Below are 19043 nucleotides of genomic sequence, written 5' to 3'. Positions count from 1 at the left end.
TCCTTGTTATTTCCTTTATCATTATTATTATTGGTGGTAGCAGTAGTGATTTGTGTTATACCTTAGTTATTAAACTGTTCTTATCTCAACCCATGGGAGCTGCATTCTTTTGATTCTCCTCCCCGTCCCTCCAGAAGCGGAGGGAAGAAAGGTGGGGGGGGGGAAGTGGACTTCGTGATTCTGATTTACGGCCTGGGCTTAAACCACGACATTGGGGAACCCGCATAACGCTCCTGGTGAACCCCAACAGTGGGCTGAAAGTACAACCTGGAAGATGCTTGTTTCCACTGACTGGGATATTTATTCTCTTGCTCTCTAGGGCATAATGAATTAGTCTATTCATGATGAATCTCAAGGTGTGTAAGGACTCAAGCACTGGAATACACTGACTCATTCAGTTTAATATTCAATTGTCCTTCCTAATTACAATCAATATCAGCAATGGATCACATGGTTAATATGTAGAAGATTATCTACATATTACATGTACAAAATTATCTTCTTGACAAATCTTGCAGGTAAGACAGTAGTAAGTCCTTTTTTTGGGGATATCGGCAAAGCTGGTTGAAATAGAACATAAAATGTGTGCCTTCTTTACAATAAAGAGAATCTAGTAACCTAATCAGACTCTTACTACGAAACTGAAAAGAAAAATTATGAAAACAACAGCCCAGGAGATGAATTTTGTGCTACTGATCATGAGATTTCAAAAATTGTATTAGTCTGCCAAAACTAGCCATCAACACAATTAGTTGCTGAGACACAAACTTGGTTTTGTTGCCAGAACTAATAATTCACTTTTTCTTTGGCTACTGTTACACAGATACACTGATAAGCACAACCCAGGAGAAGAACTAGAATATTCACTTTAAAAAGGCATTTCTAAAACTAAAAAGACCCAATTAATTTCATTTACCAGAGTTTTGTGTCAGATGTTACTTGTTACTAACAACTAAACGTCTTTCTAATATAGCTAAAAGCTTATGTCAACATTATCTCTTTATAGACCAAGAACATAAAATCTCCAGAAGCAGAAAAATGGTATCTAGAATATACAGCAGAAATGCTGAAGGCAAAACATCTACTGATATTTCTTACTTTTCAGTCTCTGAAAAAAGCATCTCACTCCCTTCTGCTCTATGAACCTCTCTGTTCACTGTCAGTCACGGAAGACAACCACAGGTACCAATGCTGCCAATGCAGCATCATTTAGACAAAACAGACTTACCACACTTAAATAGAGAGAGAGATTTTCCTTAGTCTCATCTCCCACTCCCTTTTGATTCTTTTCACTTAGATGGCTTGCTAGGCATTCATTGATTAATGAAGTCAAAAATTATACCCAGTCAAAATAACTAGTCAGATTTTTTGCAAATCAGAGGCCAAAATGTCATCCAAAATCATTAGGGATCTCTTCCCAGTCTGAAAATGAGAAGGTTTCAAAGGCAGTATGAAGCAATTATTTGCATTCTGTATTGTTCCACACATATAAGGATGACATCTCAGCTCTCTCAGCATCACCAGGTAATCTTCATTAATTCTGTCTCAGGTATTTTTTAGGTGTTTAGCACCTGGGAAAATAGGTCTTTTAAAATTGGAACTGAGACTAAAACGTTTCTGAGAGAACGAAAATCCCTAGGAACTGTTTTAACACAAACCTCAGAATTCCCCTTCATGATATCCTGGGAGAAAAGCTGAATTTGTCACATTTGCAGCCCCCACCAGTTCAACTTGAACAATTGAAAGTTTTCTTTCCAAACCAGTCAACTAATTAACAAAGAAGTGTGAGTGGAATTTTCTGACAGAGAGGAAAATCCTAGGTTTCATTCACAGGCTCTGTGACTTGAAGTACACACACTAACAGCACGCGGCACAACAATCAAATAGCATCTAAATGTGTCTTCGAAAAACTTAGTTTCTAATGTTTTCGCTTTAGTACCTGTTATGTATGTAGTTGTTTTCATTTATGGCATTCAATAGTTACTTCTCTGAGTGACAGAAAACGCTCACTGTTCCAAATCTTAAAAGAGTTCCTTGCCAGTCAGTGGTACTAATAACTCCCTGAAACAGGAGATAGAAGTAATCTTTCTGCTAGAATCCATTTAAAATTATTTCTGCTGGTTGACGTAGTGTACTGGCATATATTTAATCAACCTGCATGCAAGACTGGGAGAAGCAAAGGCAGATGTTTGATGGCATTAGCAGGTAGAAATAAAAAGGAACAGATTGATACATTCGGATCTAGACTATAAAAGCAAGTATCTTTTGTTCTCTAATACTTCATGAAGAATTTATACATTGTTTTTGAATAGGCAAATGACTCCTTGAAATCCTATTTTCCTGATTCTTGAGAACAGCTTAAATTCTATGACACAAGCTGTGAAAATGAAGTGTAATACAAATGTGTTGAGTCAAACATTCAAGATAAACATAGAACAAATATACTCCTGGAGTTATGCATACACATTGGTGTTTTTAAAGGCGTCCTTGATGTCTAAAGTATATCCCTTCTGCTTTGGCAAAGCTTTCCCTAACTGGTTATTTTCTTGCATGGATACAGTATCACCATACCTGTTCAATATATAAGGAATGTGTGCCAATCCATTACTTAAAACCTAACTAATACATTTCAGGAAGCAGACTACTCATGTAAAATATGGCTTCTTCACAGTAATTACTCACCAGCTTGCTCCATATAATAGCTTTGTTCTTATTTTTCCAATAAGTGACAAACCAGTTTTTCCCATATCCGACCTCTTGTCCCTAATTTAATTAACTGGAAGCATGTGACTAGCTTATCTTTAATAGTGCACATTTGAGTGGAATCTACCAATGCTTCCTCTATTATTTTTCTGCCTACTTTCCCCTCACCGTCATCATCTGGAACCAAGTCTACATGTTATTTTCCTTTGGCCTGCAGTTACAAAAAGCTATTATCTCTGTGGCACGCAAGGGCAAATAGAAATGACAGTCTGTCCTGACCCAGAAACATGTATCATGACTCACCACTGCACTTTCAACTTCCAATGTCTCATGTCCTCTAAAAAGGTATTTTCTGCCTGTGTATCTCCATAATTAATTAATTCTTAGCAGAGTGCTTACTAAGTAGATCAGAAAAATGCTGTAGCTCCAGGCTGTATTTATGTTAATTGAGAGGTTTAGTCTCACACTAGTCAGCTTCTAACCTTTGTAACAGCAACATTTGAACAGAGAATCAATGTTCATCAGATATATTGCCAAAATACTTTCCCATGTCTGATACTTGATTCAAAAACATTAAGATACCATTCCCCTGAAATGAAACAGCTTATTGAAATTTGATAGAACACATATCATTCTGAGATTAGAGCCCCCAGTAAATGGACTGAGTCACAAAAGCTCACAGAGATGCTGAGATACAGCCCAGGGGCTTGGCTGTTAGAGGCCAGAACTCAAAATTAGAGCTTTTTAGGCTGAACCACGACCTTTTCACTAAGATGCTGTATGGCACTGAGCGAGTGAAGATATCCCCCGTCTCTTTTGTTATTTATCTATTAAATGAGTGCTGTAGCATGAATATTCTCAGCATGCACAAAGGAACATTCTGAAGACTCTAGATGGCAAAATTGTTTAAATACGTATTCAACTGGCAGGCTAGACAAAACAAGCTACATTTCAGAAGCTGTAAAGAAAACAAAAGAAAGCACAGAGCTGAAATAAAATACTTGTTTAATTAAATTCTATTTGTGTAGCTTGAATTTCATGCAGTGTTAATGAATAATATATAGCAATTGAAAATAATTGAGTTTTGCTCACATACTAAACAGACTTAACAAATGAAGTCTGAGTTCCCTAAAAAAAGACGACTGGGTTACACCATCACTTGCTGATACAGGTAGGAAGGGTAGAATGAATTATGAAGTAATACAAAGTCATGTTAAGCAGCCTTAAATGGAGAAGAAATGTAAATGAAATTACATAGGCATTTGGTAGGAAATTAATTCATATAAGAGCAGGGAGGATCACATAATCAGGTATACACAATTTTTAGACAGAAAAAAAATTGCAATACTTAATTAATCTCTTGTACTTTCAAGGTATGTTTTATTCCTCTAAGCATATAGCATTGAAATAATTTGGAGTTTTAATTAATATTTACTTCAGCTAAGCATCTTGGGAAAACTCCATTGCAAAGTCTTTATTAAAAAGTCTCCTAACTCATGGCTCAATTTTCATTCATTTAGAACTTGTATTCATTACATCTAATGTCAGCAAAGTAGAACTCAAGTGGAATAGCTTCCCCCTTATTTTCCCCAAGTTTTGAATGACATTTTGGCCTTCAACTGTGTATAATCTGACCATGAATGCAGAAACAAGCTACCCTGAGTTACGTGGGGTTTGCTTCTCAGTCTGCTTTCCCTGTATCTGTTTTGAAACCTGTTACATCAGTAACCCATAGCTCCTTGCATTTTTGTATGCTTTGATATCTGCATGAGTCTTATATTAAACTTGTGTTAGAATTGCTTGTATGCAAAGAAACAACAGTGAGGAACAGATAAAACATTTAAATTTACTTTGACTGTATAAAATAAGCGCTGCAGTTCAAAGGGAATAGAATCTCACACACAAGAAGAGCAAAGAGTTCTAAGGCATTATCACAGTTCAGTATGTATGCAGAGCTAAGACCTGTGAATCAGGAAAGCAGTTTATGAACAACCGCAAATGAAGTACTGTCAGAGAAATATTCACAGCATCAAAACAAGCAGGCTCTGCACCATAGTGCTTGATGACCAACCATAGCAAAGGAAACACCAATATGCCTGTGGGAGCTTTCACAGAATGAGTTACATTTCTCCCTTTATACAATATAATGCTGTAAATTGTTTTATGCTAATGAGAATAAAGTAATTATTTTCTGTATTTCAGGGTGGGTTATTATTTTGGTTATAAATGAACTTTCACTTTTACCATTTTACTCTAGATAATTCTGCATACCTTGACGAACAAATACAGATTCTAAATGCTACAAAAGTCCTTGACTTCAAAAAACAGGTGTAGTTTGCTCAGCTGAAGGATCTGTCTTCATCAAGCAGCAAAGACAAAAACCTGCACGTCATTATTATATTATCAGCAAAAAAAAACAACCACAAAACACCCAGACATGCACGAGATGGCATTTAGTATTCATAACAAGGTACCAGCCTGATCTGGTATTATTAGATTGCCCTCTTACTATGGTAAGATTTTCTCTGTGTCTTACTATAGTGATACATGAAAGGCCTTTTGCCCTAAAGCTAAAATCAGTGATGTGCATAAATAGCTTCTGAAGAAATTAAACCCCCTCTGCTTTAGGGGGTTCACTTATTATTCTGCTATCATGAGTTCGAGATTTCCCATCCCCCTGTCCTGAATAATGTTCCTATCATTGATATCTAAAAGCATGCATGGAGATGGTAATTTATATGACAGGATGAGTTTGGCGGTTTATAGTACCTGTACCCTTTGCAGTCACAAAGCAGTGCTAAAACCAGACACATTATGATGGCTTTGCTCTCCCCAAAACATGGTACAAATTCTGTAGGGAGGGTGTTCTTTTGTCCAGTTCTCGTCACCGAACTGCCGTTTCATAAGGCTGTGATCTTAGTTTCTACTGTTTTCCTTCATAACTATTAACACTGAAAGCTAAGGCAGAGAATAGAAAAGTTTGGGAGAACAGCAACATAGGAGAAAATGTTTCTTTTAAAGGACATTACTGTGTCAGCAGGTATTCTATAATGTTACTATAATGTGATCAGTTGCACTGCACTCCTTTAGGTTAAGGTTCTCAGGTTTTCCTCAGCAATTTACTACGGAGAAAGGCTCTGGCTTCAAGCCAAGGAAATCTCATATATAAAAACTGCACTTACAACTACACCTGCAGCATCTCTCAAAATTATTCAGAAAAAAAAAAAAAGAGCAACTGATAGTTAACAAACCAAATTAAGGTGCACAGCTCTTTCCAGTCAGAAATATTCCATGCACTGCCCATGACATATAGTTGTTGAGAGTCCTCTGATAGTCATATCAAGATCCGCAGGGCTTGATCCATAAGTGCATTTAATGCCTTGATTCCAATGATTTCAATCACAGCTGAGTGCCACTGTATATTCCTGGATCTGGGCTACATACAGTTCTTGCATTACTATTTCCTAACGAAGGAGTTACTAAAGACATTATTGCATTATCACCACAAAACAATGACGTGGGGTGACATTCAGTGCCTGCTATAAGGTCTGATCTTTTAATGTTATGAGATTATCCTTTCACTTTTTAAGAGTTAAGTAGCAATTCTATTCCACAGGTTTCAGTATCTTCATCATTCTTACTGGCCCTAGGGCAGTACAGGTCTTTAATACCATTATTACTATCTAACAGTGCACTCCTTGAAATCACTTGAAAGACAAGAATGCAACGAATCTCTTGGTACACAACACAGATCTGTAGTCAGGATGTTTTTTCCCAAAACTCACTGATCACACATAACGACCAACATAGCCCAAATCTGAAAACTTTGACAACTGAGATGTTAAAGCCATGGCTTTAGAACAGGTAGAGCCTGAGTGAAAAGGGCCTACAGATAGTTTGACGATGTGAACCGTATTTTGCACTGTCATTTTACTGACTGGCAATTCATGCACAAGAATTTCTGAGTTTTGGTTTACAAGCCATCAATGCTACTTTCAACTGCTGTAAATCACCAAAGAAGGTGCATATGACTTCCATGTCAATAACCCTTCCTACCTGGAGTGTGCATTTTCTTCTGCAATTATAATAAACTTAAGAAAGCAGAATTTTATTTGAAAACTGCAGCATGTACATTTTTATTCAACACACTCTATCTTCTGAGAACCTTCAGTTTTCATCTTGCTTAATAATCTAGAATTGCCTACTATGTAAAGCCAAAGTTTCACAGACCCTCAGGAGAATGCTAATGCATAAATGCACACTGCAAATTAATCAGAATGAAGAAGAGTGAGAAACTGCAAATTAAAGATTAGACAAGTAGTAACAAAGAAACAACCAGAAAGCTCAACAAATATTCACTGAATACTAGTTCTATTTTAAACTCTATCATTTGTAATGAAATGCCATCTTACCAATCAGCTTTTTACTACGGAACAGTTTTTTAAGCATGTACCACCTACAAATTATCTCATCTTCTAAACACTTGAATGCATAAACAAATAGCTGCAAAATAGTGAGACATCTCAACAGCAGCTAATTTATTGTATGATTTCACTCATCTCATGATGAGTAATTCCCCAGTTAGAGTTCTATTTTGAAGGATCTATGGATTTTGTTAGTCTCTCTTAGTTAATCTTTCTTACATTAATATCATAAAATGGCTCTAATGGCTTACTTGAGAACAGTTTTGACTTTACTAGGTTTTATGGAGGTAAATTTGAGATAAAAATTACCCTTTCCAAGCCAACACCAACAGATAATACAGCAATGCAAGCAGTTTTCTCCACAGAAGTAGTCAATACTCTAGATCCTGGTCTCCCTTATGTCAGCAATAACTCAATGCACTGAAGAAAATGAAGTCACTTCTAAATTTCCATCCAGATGATACACTCAGGTATTCAACATTGAACATTCGTCCCATGGTTAAGGCTCCTCCAGTATTTTTCCTTATAAGATTTTCATCTTGAATGTAACTTACTAGATTCATACTCAACTCTACAGCAGAATTACTAGTCAGAGGACAGATTCTCCCATGAGCCTCTGGAGAGGGTGATATTCTTCCATAGAAACCTATTCAATCATTCATTTTCAAATGCCATGCATGGAGTCAACCTTTCTGCCACATTCTAGTTACAACATTTTCAGTTAAAACATGCTCTTATGGGTCAGGAAATTTCCTCCTCAAGAAACATCATCAGTATAAACTGGTCATAATTGGTCTATTCTTTCATGAAGACTACTGAGAATAGTGAAATGAAAATGGACCCTGGGAGAAAAATCAAGCTTAAAAGGAAGCGAAAAGAAATAAAAAGTCATACTCTGAAGGGGGAAGACGTTAGAGCTATGGAGTTAAAAAAAGAAACCTCCCAAAACAGAACAAAACCACATAGCAACCTTTCTTCAGTATGGTTCCATTTAGTCCTCAGCTGTGACACATTTTTCTATGTATCATATTAACTTGAGAGTCAGCCATAAGTTATTTTTAGATGCACAAAAATATGTCCCAAAAATGATACGAATAATATTTCAGTAATACTTTGCAATCAACTAAAGATACCTCTACCACTATAATGTCCCTGAAAATACTAGCCAGACATTTCCTTTGTAAATTACCAGATCACTAGTGGAAAGTGAGCAGCCGTGATAAATGAGCTGTAGTTTTCTAGATCATGCTTTATAACAGATGTATTTACACATTTCTCAATCTACCGGTAGGGATGGTGCGTGTGACTGCCAAATGTTAGATGAAATGTTATCAAACAGAAGTCTTCCAACAAATTCCCATCATGTTGACTATTACAATCCTACCACGTGTAATTTTTCATGTTCTCGATGAAGATTTTTTAAGCTATCGTTACTATTTTAATTCTTCTCTTACTCACCAATACATGAGAAGTACATGAACACAGAAATTACAGAATGCCTAAACACTTGTGCCACTTACATTTTTTAAATACTTCATAGGCTTATTTAGTAATTAAATTAAAAACCCACATCAAAGACCAGAATCTCATTCCACTTCTATTTTACACTTCTCTTCAAAGGGCTCTCTTTCCTTTTCAAACAATAGCAGAGGATTTTGTCTTGCCTGAGTAAGCAGCTCTTTATCACAACATCTGATTTTCCTTAATCAGTTCCATAGTGAGAATTAGCCACTGCCATGCTGCTGGCTGCTAAAACCCCCAGTGCTACTGAGGGACAGCGTGGCACAAGATAGACATTTTAGAGAAACAGGAAAACATTCCCGGGGAAGCTGTCATTCCTATCTGTTTTGCTGGAGAGGAAGAGAGCCCATATCCTGTCAGATCATTTGCATCTGCTGTACCACAAAAGTGGCATGTTGGTGTACACGGGGGCAGATGTAGTGATGGCATGAAGAGACATACAGTTCCCACATTAGCACAACCTGAAGACAGTACATGCCTTGCCATATAAGCTGGCTCCGACACATACCAGCCCCAGTGAACATTCAATGCATCCTGCTCCAAGAACTGAAATAGGCAGGACACAACTCAAGGTATCTTACCTGTGTCCATGACAGCGGTGGTGCTGTAATGCCACTGGAATAATGACCAACATGTTGGCTCAAAACCCTGCCCATAGGGCATTCAAAATCTTAGTAAGATACAACAGTATTTATTTATTAAGTCTAATGGTTACTATTCTCTCTTGGATGCAAGGTAATATCAGCTGGTATGTTCAGACACAGAGTTTTGTCGTAGCACCTTCTGAATAGCAACCACAACCAACATTCAGCAGACCTCTTACAGATAGATCATGCATCTTTAGTCGTATGCTGGAATCAGTGCCTTCACAAACATATAAATCACAAATACTAATGTGGCAGTACTACTATAATTATGCTCTTTCTTTACATGTTAATGTGTGTGCACACCTCCAAAAATACTTATGCCCATTTATCAGCATCTTAAGTATAAAGGTCTCAGAAATAGTGCTTATAGTCAAGCAGCTTATAATTGAGCAGGCTACGATCAGATTAGTTTCCTTACGTGTCTTTAAGGGGAGCTGAGCAATTAGAAGGAAAAAAAGAACCAAAACCCTCACACCCCATAGATGTGTCTTACATTAAATGTGATTTCTCATTTGACTGCCTGCAATACATTTTCAGTATTTTTCTGAAACTTCCAAGCTTACATTTGCTAGCAAAAATATAACACTGAAACCAAAGCTTATATGTTAGATCTCTTCCTCAGAACAGATTTAAGAGATTTAAGTTGGTTTTAATTATGTTTGCATTTGACATCAGACTTGTTAGCTTCATGCTTCATGCACTTAGAAGACTATTTTCTGAGACTGTAAAACCACATTTCTTCATAGTATCTTCAACTCTCCCCAGAGACTTTGAAACTGAAGACATATTTATTATAGAAATGTGTGGACAACTCTGGATCACGAAGTTCTGAATAATGGGGGCTTTGGAAACAACTTGTGCACAAATTAAGAAAGCAGAATACATTAAAAACACATTTAAAATTGATTTTACATCTAAAAATGCATGTATTTCAGAAACACCAACATGAGGAAATAAATTTTGCTCCTACCTCTTCCAAAGCCCATAATGAATCAACCACAGGCTTGATCTTCTTCCTGTTATACAGATCTAGGAGTTTGTCCATCACACCCTTGATCAGACCACCTCGATTTTGTTTGAAGAGCAGATTCAACAGGGAAAATCCAGCAATGACTTTGTTCTCCTCATACAGTTTGATAGGATTTACTTTCTCAACCTGCCACCACTGGAAAGCAATAAACAACAGCAGGGTTAGAAAAACAGTTTCCAAGAAATGCACAGGGAAGTTCACAAGAAATCTGTCTGGGCAGATGTGGTACATGACTCATCTCTCAGATCTGAAGCAGCAGCCAAGAGAACCTGTAAGGATTTTATTTAAGGAAAAGGCACAAAAGCTGACTGACAATGAGGAAATAAAACAGACTTGTGTGGCATGAGATTAGGGTGTTCGAACAGTGAACAGATCTGGCTTTAGGAAGTGGATCTAAAAGTAAGGAATTTGGACCTGCCTTACTACTTCTGCTATCCTTCTGTTATCTCAGGAGAGCCATGCCAGCTTCCCAAATGTCTGCAAGCATCTCTTGATTATTACTCTTCTCTCAAATAGAGGAAATCATGCATTGCTTATCAGCTTCCATTTACTTGTCACCCATTATTATGTTCGTGATATTTGAGCAAGCATCATAATAACTTACGTTATTTAGCAGAAGAGCACCCTTGAGAATGAGATCCCACTTCCTAGCAAGTTTCATTTAAATGGGTCAATATCTAATTAAAATTTTCATGTAATTTTGATGACTTAATTTTGCAGTATAATTAAAAGAAACTGGTTACACTTTCATACAGAATTTGGTATGTTTTTTATTAACTTAATTTATTCATATTTATCCAGTCAATACATACCAATACTATCTGAAAAACATTTCAGTTGAAATTGATTTCATTGGGCCAACCTACCCTACAAATTCTATGCAACTGGAGATGTTTTATTAACAGTAAAAAGGCTGCATAGTAAGGATTATCTTGTTTAGTTCATAATTGTATGACAGTAACAAAGATCATGCCACAGCATCCATTAAAAAAATGCATGAGGCAAAGAAAAGCTATGGGCTTTGAGTTATCTTGTTTGCAACTACATTAAGACTTTGAACCCAATTTCTCCTGGGAAGGGGCTGTTACTGGAAGCTGTAAATCAGCTCTTGGCAGAAATAACATACGATAGATCTTCAGTCAAGATTTCTCCTTCTGTTTTTCTTGTCTCAAGAAACCACTCTCACTCCAGGTTAACTCATTTCTCGTTAGCAGTTTATTTGATATATTTGTCCCTTCTTCAATCTCAGGGATTTCTGAGCAGATTTTTGTTGTTGTAGCAAGATGAAGAAAAACATCTAATGTTTGAATTTTGCATCTGTTGACATCATCAATAAGGAAACAAATGCAACATCTCTCTGATGTCACTTGACACTAACATGGAGAGCTGCATCTCTGTATGGAAGTAACTTGTGAAAAGCTGGAAATGACTGGACACTTAAGTCCCATCTTAAGAGATACATCTTCTTCAGTACCTCCTTTAATTCACTGCACTGTCCTGACAGTGTTTTAGAATCACAGAACCACAGAATCATAGAATATTTAGGGTTGGAAAGGACCTTAAGATAATCAAGTTCCAACTCTCCTGCCATGGGCAGGGACACCCCACACTAAACCATGTCACCCAAGGCCTCATCCAACCTGGCCTTGAACAATGCCAGGGATGGAGCATTCACAACTTCCCTGGGCAACCCATTCCAGTGCCTCACCACCCTTACAGTAAAGAATTTCTTCCTTTTATCCAATCTAAACTTAATAATCACAGAATCATAGAATATTATCATAGAATAGTTAGGGTTGGAAAGGACCTTGAGATCATCTAGTTCCAACCCCCCTGCCATGGGCAAGGACACCTCACACTAAACCATGCCACCCAAGGTCTCATTCCACCTGGCCTTGAGCACTCCCAAGGATGGAGCACTCACAACCTCCCTGGGCAACCCATTCCAGTGCCTCACCACCCTCTCAGTAAAGAATTTCTTCCTTATATCCAATCTAAACTTCCCCTGTTTAAGTTTGAACCCATTACCCCTTGTCCTGTCACTACAGTTCCTGATGAAGAGTCCCTCCCCAGCATCCTTGCAGGCCCCCTCAGATACTGGAAGGCTGCTCTGAGGTCTCCACGCAGCCTTCTCTTCTCCAGGCTGAACAGCCCCAACTTTCTCAGCCTCTCTTCATACGGGAGGTGCTCCAGTCCCCTGATCATCCTCGTGGCCTCCTCTGGACTTGTTCCAACAGTTCCATGTCCTTTTTATGTTCAGGACACCAGAACTGCACACAATGCTCCAAGTGAGGTCTCACGAGAGCAGAGTAGAGGGGCAGGATCACCTCCTTTGACCTGCTGGTCACGCTCCTCTTGATGCAGCCCAGGATACGGTTGCTTTCTGGGCTGCGAGCGCACACTGAAGCCGGCTCATGTTCATTTTCTCATTGACCAACACCCCCAAGTCCTTCTCTGCAGGGCTGCTCTGAATCTCTTCTCTGCCCAACCTGTAGTTGTGCCTGGGATTGCTCCAACACAGGTGTAGCACCTTGCACTTGGCATGGTTTTCAGATATGAGGTATACTTCAGATATAGGGTACACTTATCCATAACCATGGATATGATATTTTGCCTGAAGCCAATAAATAGTGAAGTGTAACTTCAAACTTCACCGCATAAGAGATATATGTCTGATAGCCAAGAATTTAAATATGCATTGTACACAGATCCAATTCCTGTCCAGGTGTCTCATGAGAAGAAAACATGTCAGATCACACCACAGAGAGCAGTCTTTTTAGCAACATCAGATGTAGTAACTTAGTAGAGGTAAATGAGAATGATAAAGATGAAAATGCTACAGAAAACACTAAAGTTAGAGTGAAAAGAATAATTGCAGCACTGGCACACTTACTGATTTTGCAAAACTGAAGAAGCTTTTGGTCTCCCCAGTAACCATGTTAGATGAACCTGTAAAAGATAAGTACATTCATACACAACTTACTACATGCTGACAAGCAGACCGTTTATGTGAAATCATTTCCATGGTTCATATATAAGTAAAAAAACCCCAAACATTTTCCCAGGCTTAAAAGGGATTAGTAGACATCCTTATACTTTGGGAATAAATAACAAAGAGGCCAAGGTGACTGAACCCTACAAGTCTGTAGGTATTCTGAGATGACAAAAATAATCTATCATCCAAAACCAGGAACAAGTTAAATGTGACTAAGCCTGTTGACACCAAAGCTCTTCTATGTCTCTTTACTTCTCTGCAGCTAAAAGCCATTTGTCTCTGACAGACTATTATTTAGCAGCAATCATCACGCACTTGTCCTTTCTCTGTATCTGTAGATATATTTATCTGACCACTACATGTGTGAACATACAAATGTTGTACACTACAATATGTCAGCAAATGTAATGACAATTCACTGGCAGGGACTCCATTACAAACGTGCAAACAGGTTGGTTTGTACAGCCCAAGTGGGTACCTGAGTGGCAATGTGTTTGTTATTGCCACTCTGCCAGCTAGATGAAAGCCCAAGGAAGCAGGCATGCTCAACCATGATGCCACTGCACCTTCCACTTCCATACAGATGTATTCTTCATTTCGAAAGTTTAGCAATCCCTTCAGCTGTCCTCCTACACAAGCTTGGCCTGTTTTACCAACACACAACATGGCAACCTGGCAGAACTGCAGGGAAGGCACATTTGCTCGGTATGTAGAACAGTCCATGGACATGGATGGATATCTGTGAACAGAAGCCTAAGCTTCAATTCGTCAAAGTCACGTCAAGTAAATCTGACAGCATTCCTCCTGAAATCTTCCTCCAATCTTCCCTCCTACAAGAACAATATTACAGTTTCCTTGGCCACACTATGATTCCTATGGTGTGTAGAATGAGAGATCCAAGCTTTCTCCTACACTTCTGTATCACCCAATGGTGTTTTAACAATCTGAAACACATATCCAGTTTTACTTTGGGATTTTTATTAATTTAAGAGTTTCTCTGTATTACCCATTTTTTCTAAATAATTTAGCCCACTCTCAACTTCACTAAATTCCTTGATCAGAAATGGTCAAATTGAGAAAGCATAACATGGTGGCCTCAGTTCTGGAAGGAGTGGCATGGATGATTTTAAGGGATTTTAAGCTTTGCAAAGCTTTAGGTTTAAAATACATACTTGGCTTTTTCCACTCACCATATAAAATGTAAGTCCCAAGCGGTTTGAGAAGACTGAGGCCTTTCCCAGTGTTTTCTCCACAAAGACAGTCCAAAACAATATCTACTCCATCAGCCGAGATTCTAGAAAGCAAGGAAGAAATCTCACTTGGCAATTAGATACACAGGACTGGTCAGCCAGCACGACACAGGCTGATTGTTAAAATACTACTAACATTTTCAAGGTACTTTAGAAAGAACTCTATGGCTGAGGCTTTGACTACATGAAAACTGTCTTGTCGTCAAAAGATAAATCAAATTAATTCAGTGCTGGAATGAAGTGAGTTTGTTGGGCTAGCCAACCCACGCCTTTCAGGCTTAGAAAAGTGGAAAACCATCTTATCTCCTCTTTTTGAGGGCTTTCAGTAAAATTATGTTATCAAAAAATAGGTGATAGATGTAAAGTTCTTGAGCGCATGTAAATGTCAGAAAATGTCTTTTTTTTTTAGTAAATGAATGTCATAAAGGAAAAGGACATTTCTGTTATTCACATCTTATATTCTTTTTCTGAATTCATAACAAAACATCATCTTATCTTAGTTCTTCTCTGATAAAATGAGGTCCTTGTATAATTATTTAAAAAGCCTTCTGCTTCCAACTTTGTATCAACTAGACATCAGCAAAGAGTTAAATCAAGCATAAAGTCACCAAGAGATAGAAACCTGGCTCTAAGGATGCAATCATGCCATATTATAGAAAGAAGAAAGTATTTATACCATTTCAGTAGCTTGCATATTTATAATTTTCCAGTAAATAGCTTTGTGAATGCTTTCTGCCGCAGTATAACTGAATTAGAAGTCAGGAAAGAGAGAAAGCTTTATGGCTTGTAATCTTTCCATTTTCTCACAAAACAAAGGTGATGCTCAGGCATCCACTGGTTACAAACATGAACAAAATCAAACAACTTTACTTTTTGGTACTGCTGCCACATGTGGGGTTATAAATTGCTTATATTCAGGCCACTGGATGAGCTTTCACTGTAAATAAATAATGACTTTGCAACCAAACAGCTTTCAGTGGCTTCTATGGTTGAACTGATTCCTCATCCCCTATGAATGTGGAAATGTTTCTATCACCTCTGGGTGTTTGTTTGTTTGCTTGTTCATTTTGTTTGGAGTTTCGGGGGAGATTGCTCTGCTGCCCCACCAGGAGTTAGGACTAAGGTTGGAGCTGAAAGCCGATTAATTTTGTCAAGTGTTCTTTCCTGCTGAATTAATGCTTCAAAGTGAGGATTGGCAGAATTCAGTCTTCAGCTCACTACAGCAATTTTCCAGGGGCAGCAAAACACTTAGCTATGTACACTTCGCCAAGAGAAAGGCTATCAAAGGGCTGAAGAAATGTGCTGCAGTTGTGAGCTGTAAGGAAGTGGTAGGGGTGTCATCTGCTAGACGAGTTCTATCTTATTTTGGTGAAACTTCCCATATGGAAAAAAATTTCTTTTGATATAAAACATCTTTTGTTATGGACCATTTCAAATGTTTTCATAAGCCCTTGGGAGCGGTCCAGAAACAGTTGCAAGACGTCCTTTTTTCTTCCAACACCAGTTTGGACTGCCAACAGCCCAGGCAGAAGTCTGCTATGCACTGAAGGGTCTCTAAGGGCTAGTGACCCTCGTGCTTCTGAGACTTCTGAGACCTTCTGAGACTTTGCATGTCACTCTGAGGAATGCATAAGTTTGACAGGAAGCCTGTCAACTGCATTATGTTGGCGTGCCCCTTTGAGAAATTTCTTGCTTTATGCCCAGCTACATAATCTAGTATTTTGACAGATACAAGATGAAGGGAAAACATTACTCTTATCTGACAAGTAAAATAAAAAAGACATTTCTTACTAAGATTTTCTCATAAATTCTAAAGTTTTGCCACCTGAATCAACATCCATATCAAAAACAGCGAGAAAAACTGTAAAACAAACTATTTGAAAGTATACAAATAGAAACACATGATGACTTCAACAGAAACACATGATGGCTTCAATAGAAACACATGATGGCTTCAATAGAAACACATGATGGCTTCAAAAGGCAACAGGATGATTCTAATCTGAATGCAAACAAACAAAATCTAAGGATCTGAACTTAAAACAGGCATCATGTGCTCTGATATCAATCCCTGGCAGAGGATAAAAAGACGGACAGACAGAAACACACCAGAGAACTCCAAAACCTGGATAACTTACAGATCCACTGAAAATATCTTACTCTGTGCATTACAGTGGGCTACTACATATGCAGATAATTGTAAAGCACCTCCTTCTGTTAAAACCTTTATTCTTTTTCACTTAATTTACTTTGCTTGCAACAGCTGTGCAAGAATGAACATGGACTAACAAAGCTTACACTGGCTTTCTTAGCCCTTATAGTGGACAGAAGGAATACATGGAATAAACTACAGTTCCCAAACTCACAAACGTAACTTTTTCCCATAAGTATGACCAGCCTTGTGTCCCTCACAGTAGTATACAACCCTTACTCAGGAAAAGAAGATTACCTTTTTACTTCTTGGACATAATCCGCATTTCTGTCAAACAGGTGAGTTACCGAGTCCTTGATTGCTTCATGTTTGAAAGATGAAGCTGTTCCGAAAACAGTGACATTGGGAACAGTTGAACATAGCTGAGCAACAGCTTGACCCTGCAAACACATCTTTATGTTAATTCACTGACATGGAAACTGGTTGACAGAGTTTGCAGCACCCAATGCGCTTATGACACAGCAAAATCCAAGACATGTGCAAGGACTTCCCAAACCAATTTCTTGAAAGTGCAACGCAGTTCAGCCACAAGAAAAATATATTTTTAAATCGAAAGGTTATGCTGAAGACAAAGCAACTGCCGGGATAAAAGTAATTTAATGTATCAAAAAATGCAGCGGAGAAGAGTTCTTGATCTTTTAACAAAGGCAGTGTAATTTAAGCAAAATGGCATTAATTTACAAGGACAACCAAAAATTACTCACAGAGTGCTAGAGAAATGTTTCTCATTTGCTGCTTGTACCCGGTGTGCATCTCCCCCTGAGTCCCTTAGGTAATGTCAGCTCTGGGGGAAATGAATACAGAATGCAAGTAGCAAATGAGTCAAAATGGCCTAGAGCATTTATAGGAAAATCATTTTCCTAGTGCATCCCTCCCGCATGTGGGCAGAAATCCTGCGAAGTCAATCAGATGCTATGTCAGTGTTTAGGCAGGACTTGGAGCATTAGAGAATTCGTGCCTTCAAACATCTGTACTTCTACTTTCTGGTATCAATCCCTGGCAAACGATAAAAGCCCGGAGAGGTTTACTTTCTGGCTTTAGGTCCCAGAAGGCTTTAACTTCTCTAAGTTTTAACCTCTAATTTCATGAGGATGAGAGAAGAAGAGAAGCACTGCATAAATGTTGAGCCATCCAGATTTCAAAAAGATCCTAACAGGTCGTCCTTTACAACCCTGGGTTTTGTTTTACTCTTAACACACTAAGAACTGGAAGACAAGCATTTGGTAGTCACATTCTGTCTCTTGTTCTAACCACATTGTTCCACTGGAGCTAGCACAGTTACACGGATACGCCCAGAAGCCAGATATGGCACTATCATTCTAAAAATGTCTGACATTCAGCAGATTCTTACTTCCATTTACAGCCAAAAGATTGTCAATTGTAAACTGTATGCCTGACCAGTATGATCATCCATGGATAAACACATTTCTGTTCATGCCAACCAGAAATCCTTATTATTAGTATGTAAATACCAGCAATCAGTGCTTGGGTTTTATTTACATAACAATTACATAACCCTGCATATCCCGGGGGCTTTGGCATCCTCACATGTAATGCTGAATATAATTGGTAGTGACAATCCTCTGAGCTGAACATGGCAAGAGAGGACATTATTATTTATATATGGTGGCATCCAGGAGTGTCAGATTGGTTTCCTACTGGATTAGTCAGTGAAGAACTACACAGCAAGTATGTGATCTTTTGGACAGGTACCAACAGATATGGAAAGGACAGCAGGAGAAGGAATGTACTCTCATTCTTACTTTACTGATGAGGAATGGACTAGTACAGCAAATTGAACAACCTGGCCAACAGCTCAGAGAAACTTATATCAGGACCCAGGTATGAAAGCTGATTCGTAGCATGGTAATCCAATACCAAACAAAAGTGATCTTTTCTGTTTAAAATCCTCCACCATTTTCTTGGGTTGGCATCCCTAATCTCTTAGAAATCACAGGAAAATCTGTTCCTGAGGGGCCCTATCTCCCAAGATGTCATGTCTTCAGGGAGCAGCAAGCATTTCACTCTTCTCATACTTCATTTCTCTATTACTTACCGTCTCATTCTTAAGCCCAGGTTTTAGCCTCCACAAATATTGTAACATAAAATCACAATAAAAAAAAGTAATCTGGATTTTGTATCTCTCCTTTTCTCAGTCATTTTCACTAACAATCCTCTTTTCTCACTTTCTGTGTCTCCCAGAAAGCCATCACCAACAGTGATATAGATAAGTCAGTATGTTATAATGTATGCCAGTTGAA

At 38.2% G+C, this 19043-nt stretch overlaps 1 protein-coding gene across 1 annotated transcript in view; it reads right to left on the bottom strand.

The window, feature by feature from the left end:
* The window catches only part of VAT1L (vesicle amine transport 1 like), a gene marked incomplete at both ends in the record, with an annotated part of 65234 nt that overhangs the window by 25072 nt on the left and 21119 nt on the right, over positions 1-19043 (bottom strand). The window contains 4 exons of the mRNA XM_080637131.1: positions 10266-10460; positions 13219-13274; positions 14511-14614; positions 17020-17162. Of these exons, the coding sequence (XP_080493257.1) occupies positions 10266-10460; positions 13219-13274; positions 14511-14614; positions 17020-17162 (498 nt within the window). The remainder of the gene's footprint in view (positions 1-10265; positions 10461-13218; positions 13275-14510; positions 14615-17019; positions 17163-19043) is intronic.

This window comes from Psittacula echo (genome assembly GCF_963264785.1).
Source record: "Psittacula echo genome assembly, chromosome: Z".
In the NCBI taxonomy this organism is placed as follows: domain Eukaryota; kingdom Metazoa; phylum Chordata; class Aves; order Psittaciformes; family Psittacidae; genus Psittacula; species Psittacula echo.
This window is presented reverse-complemented; position numbering and strand designations above follow the sequence as displayed.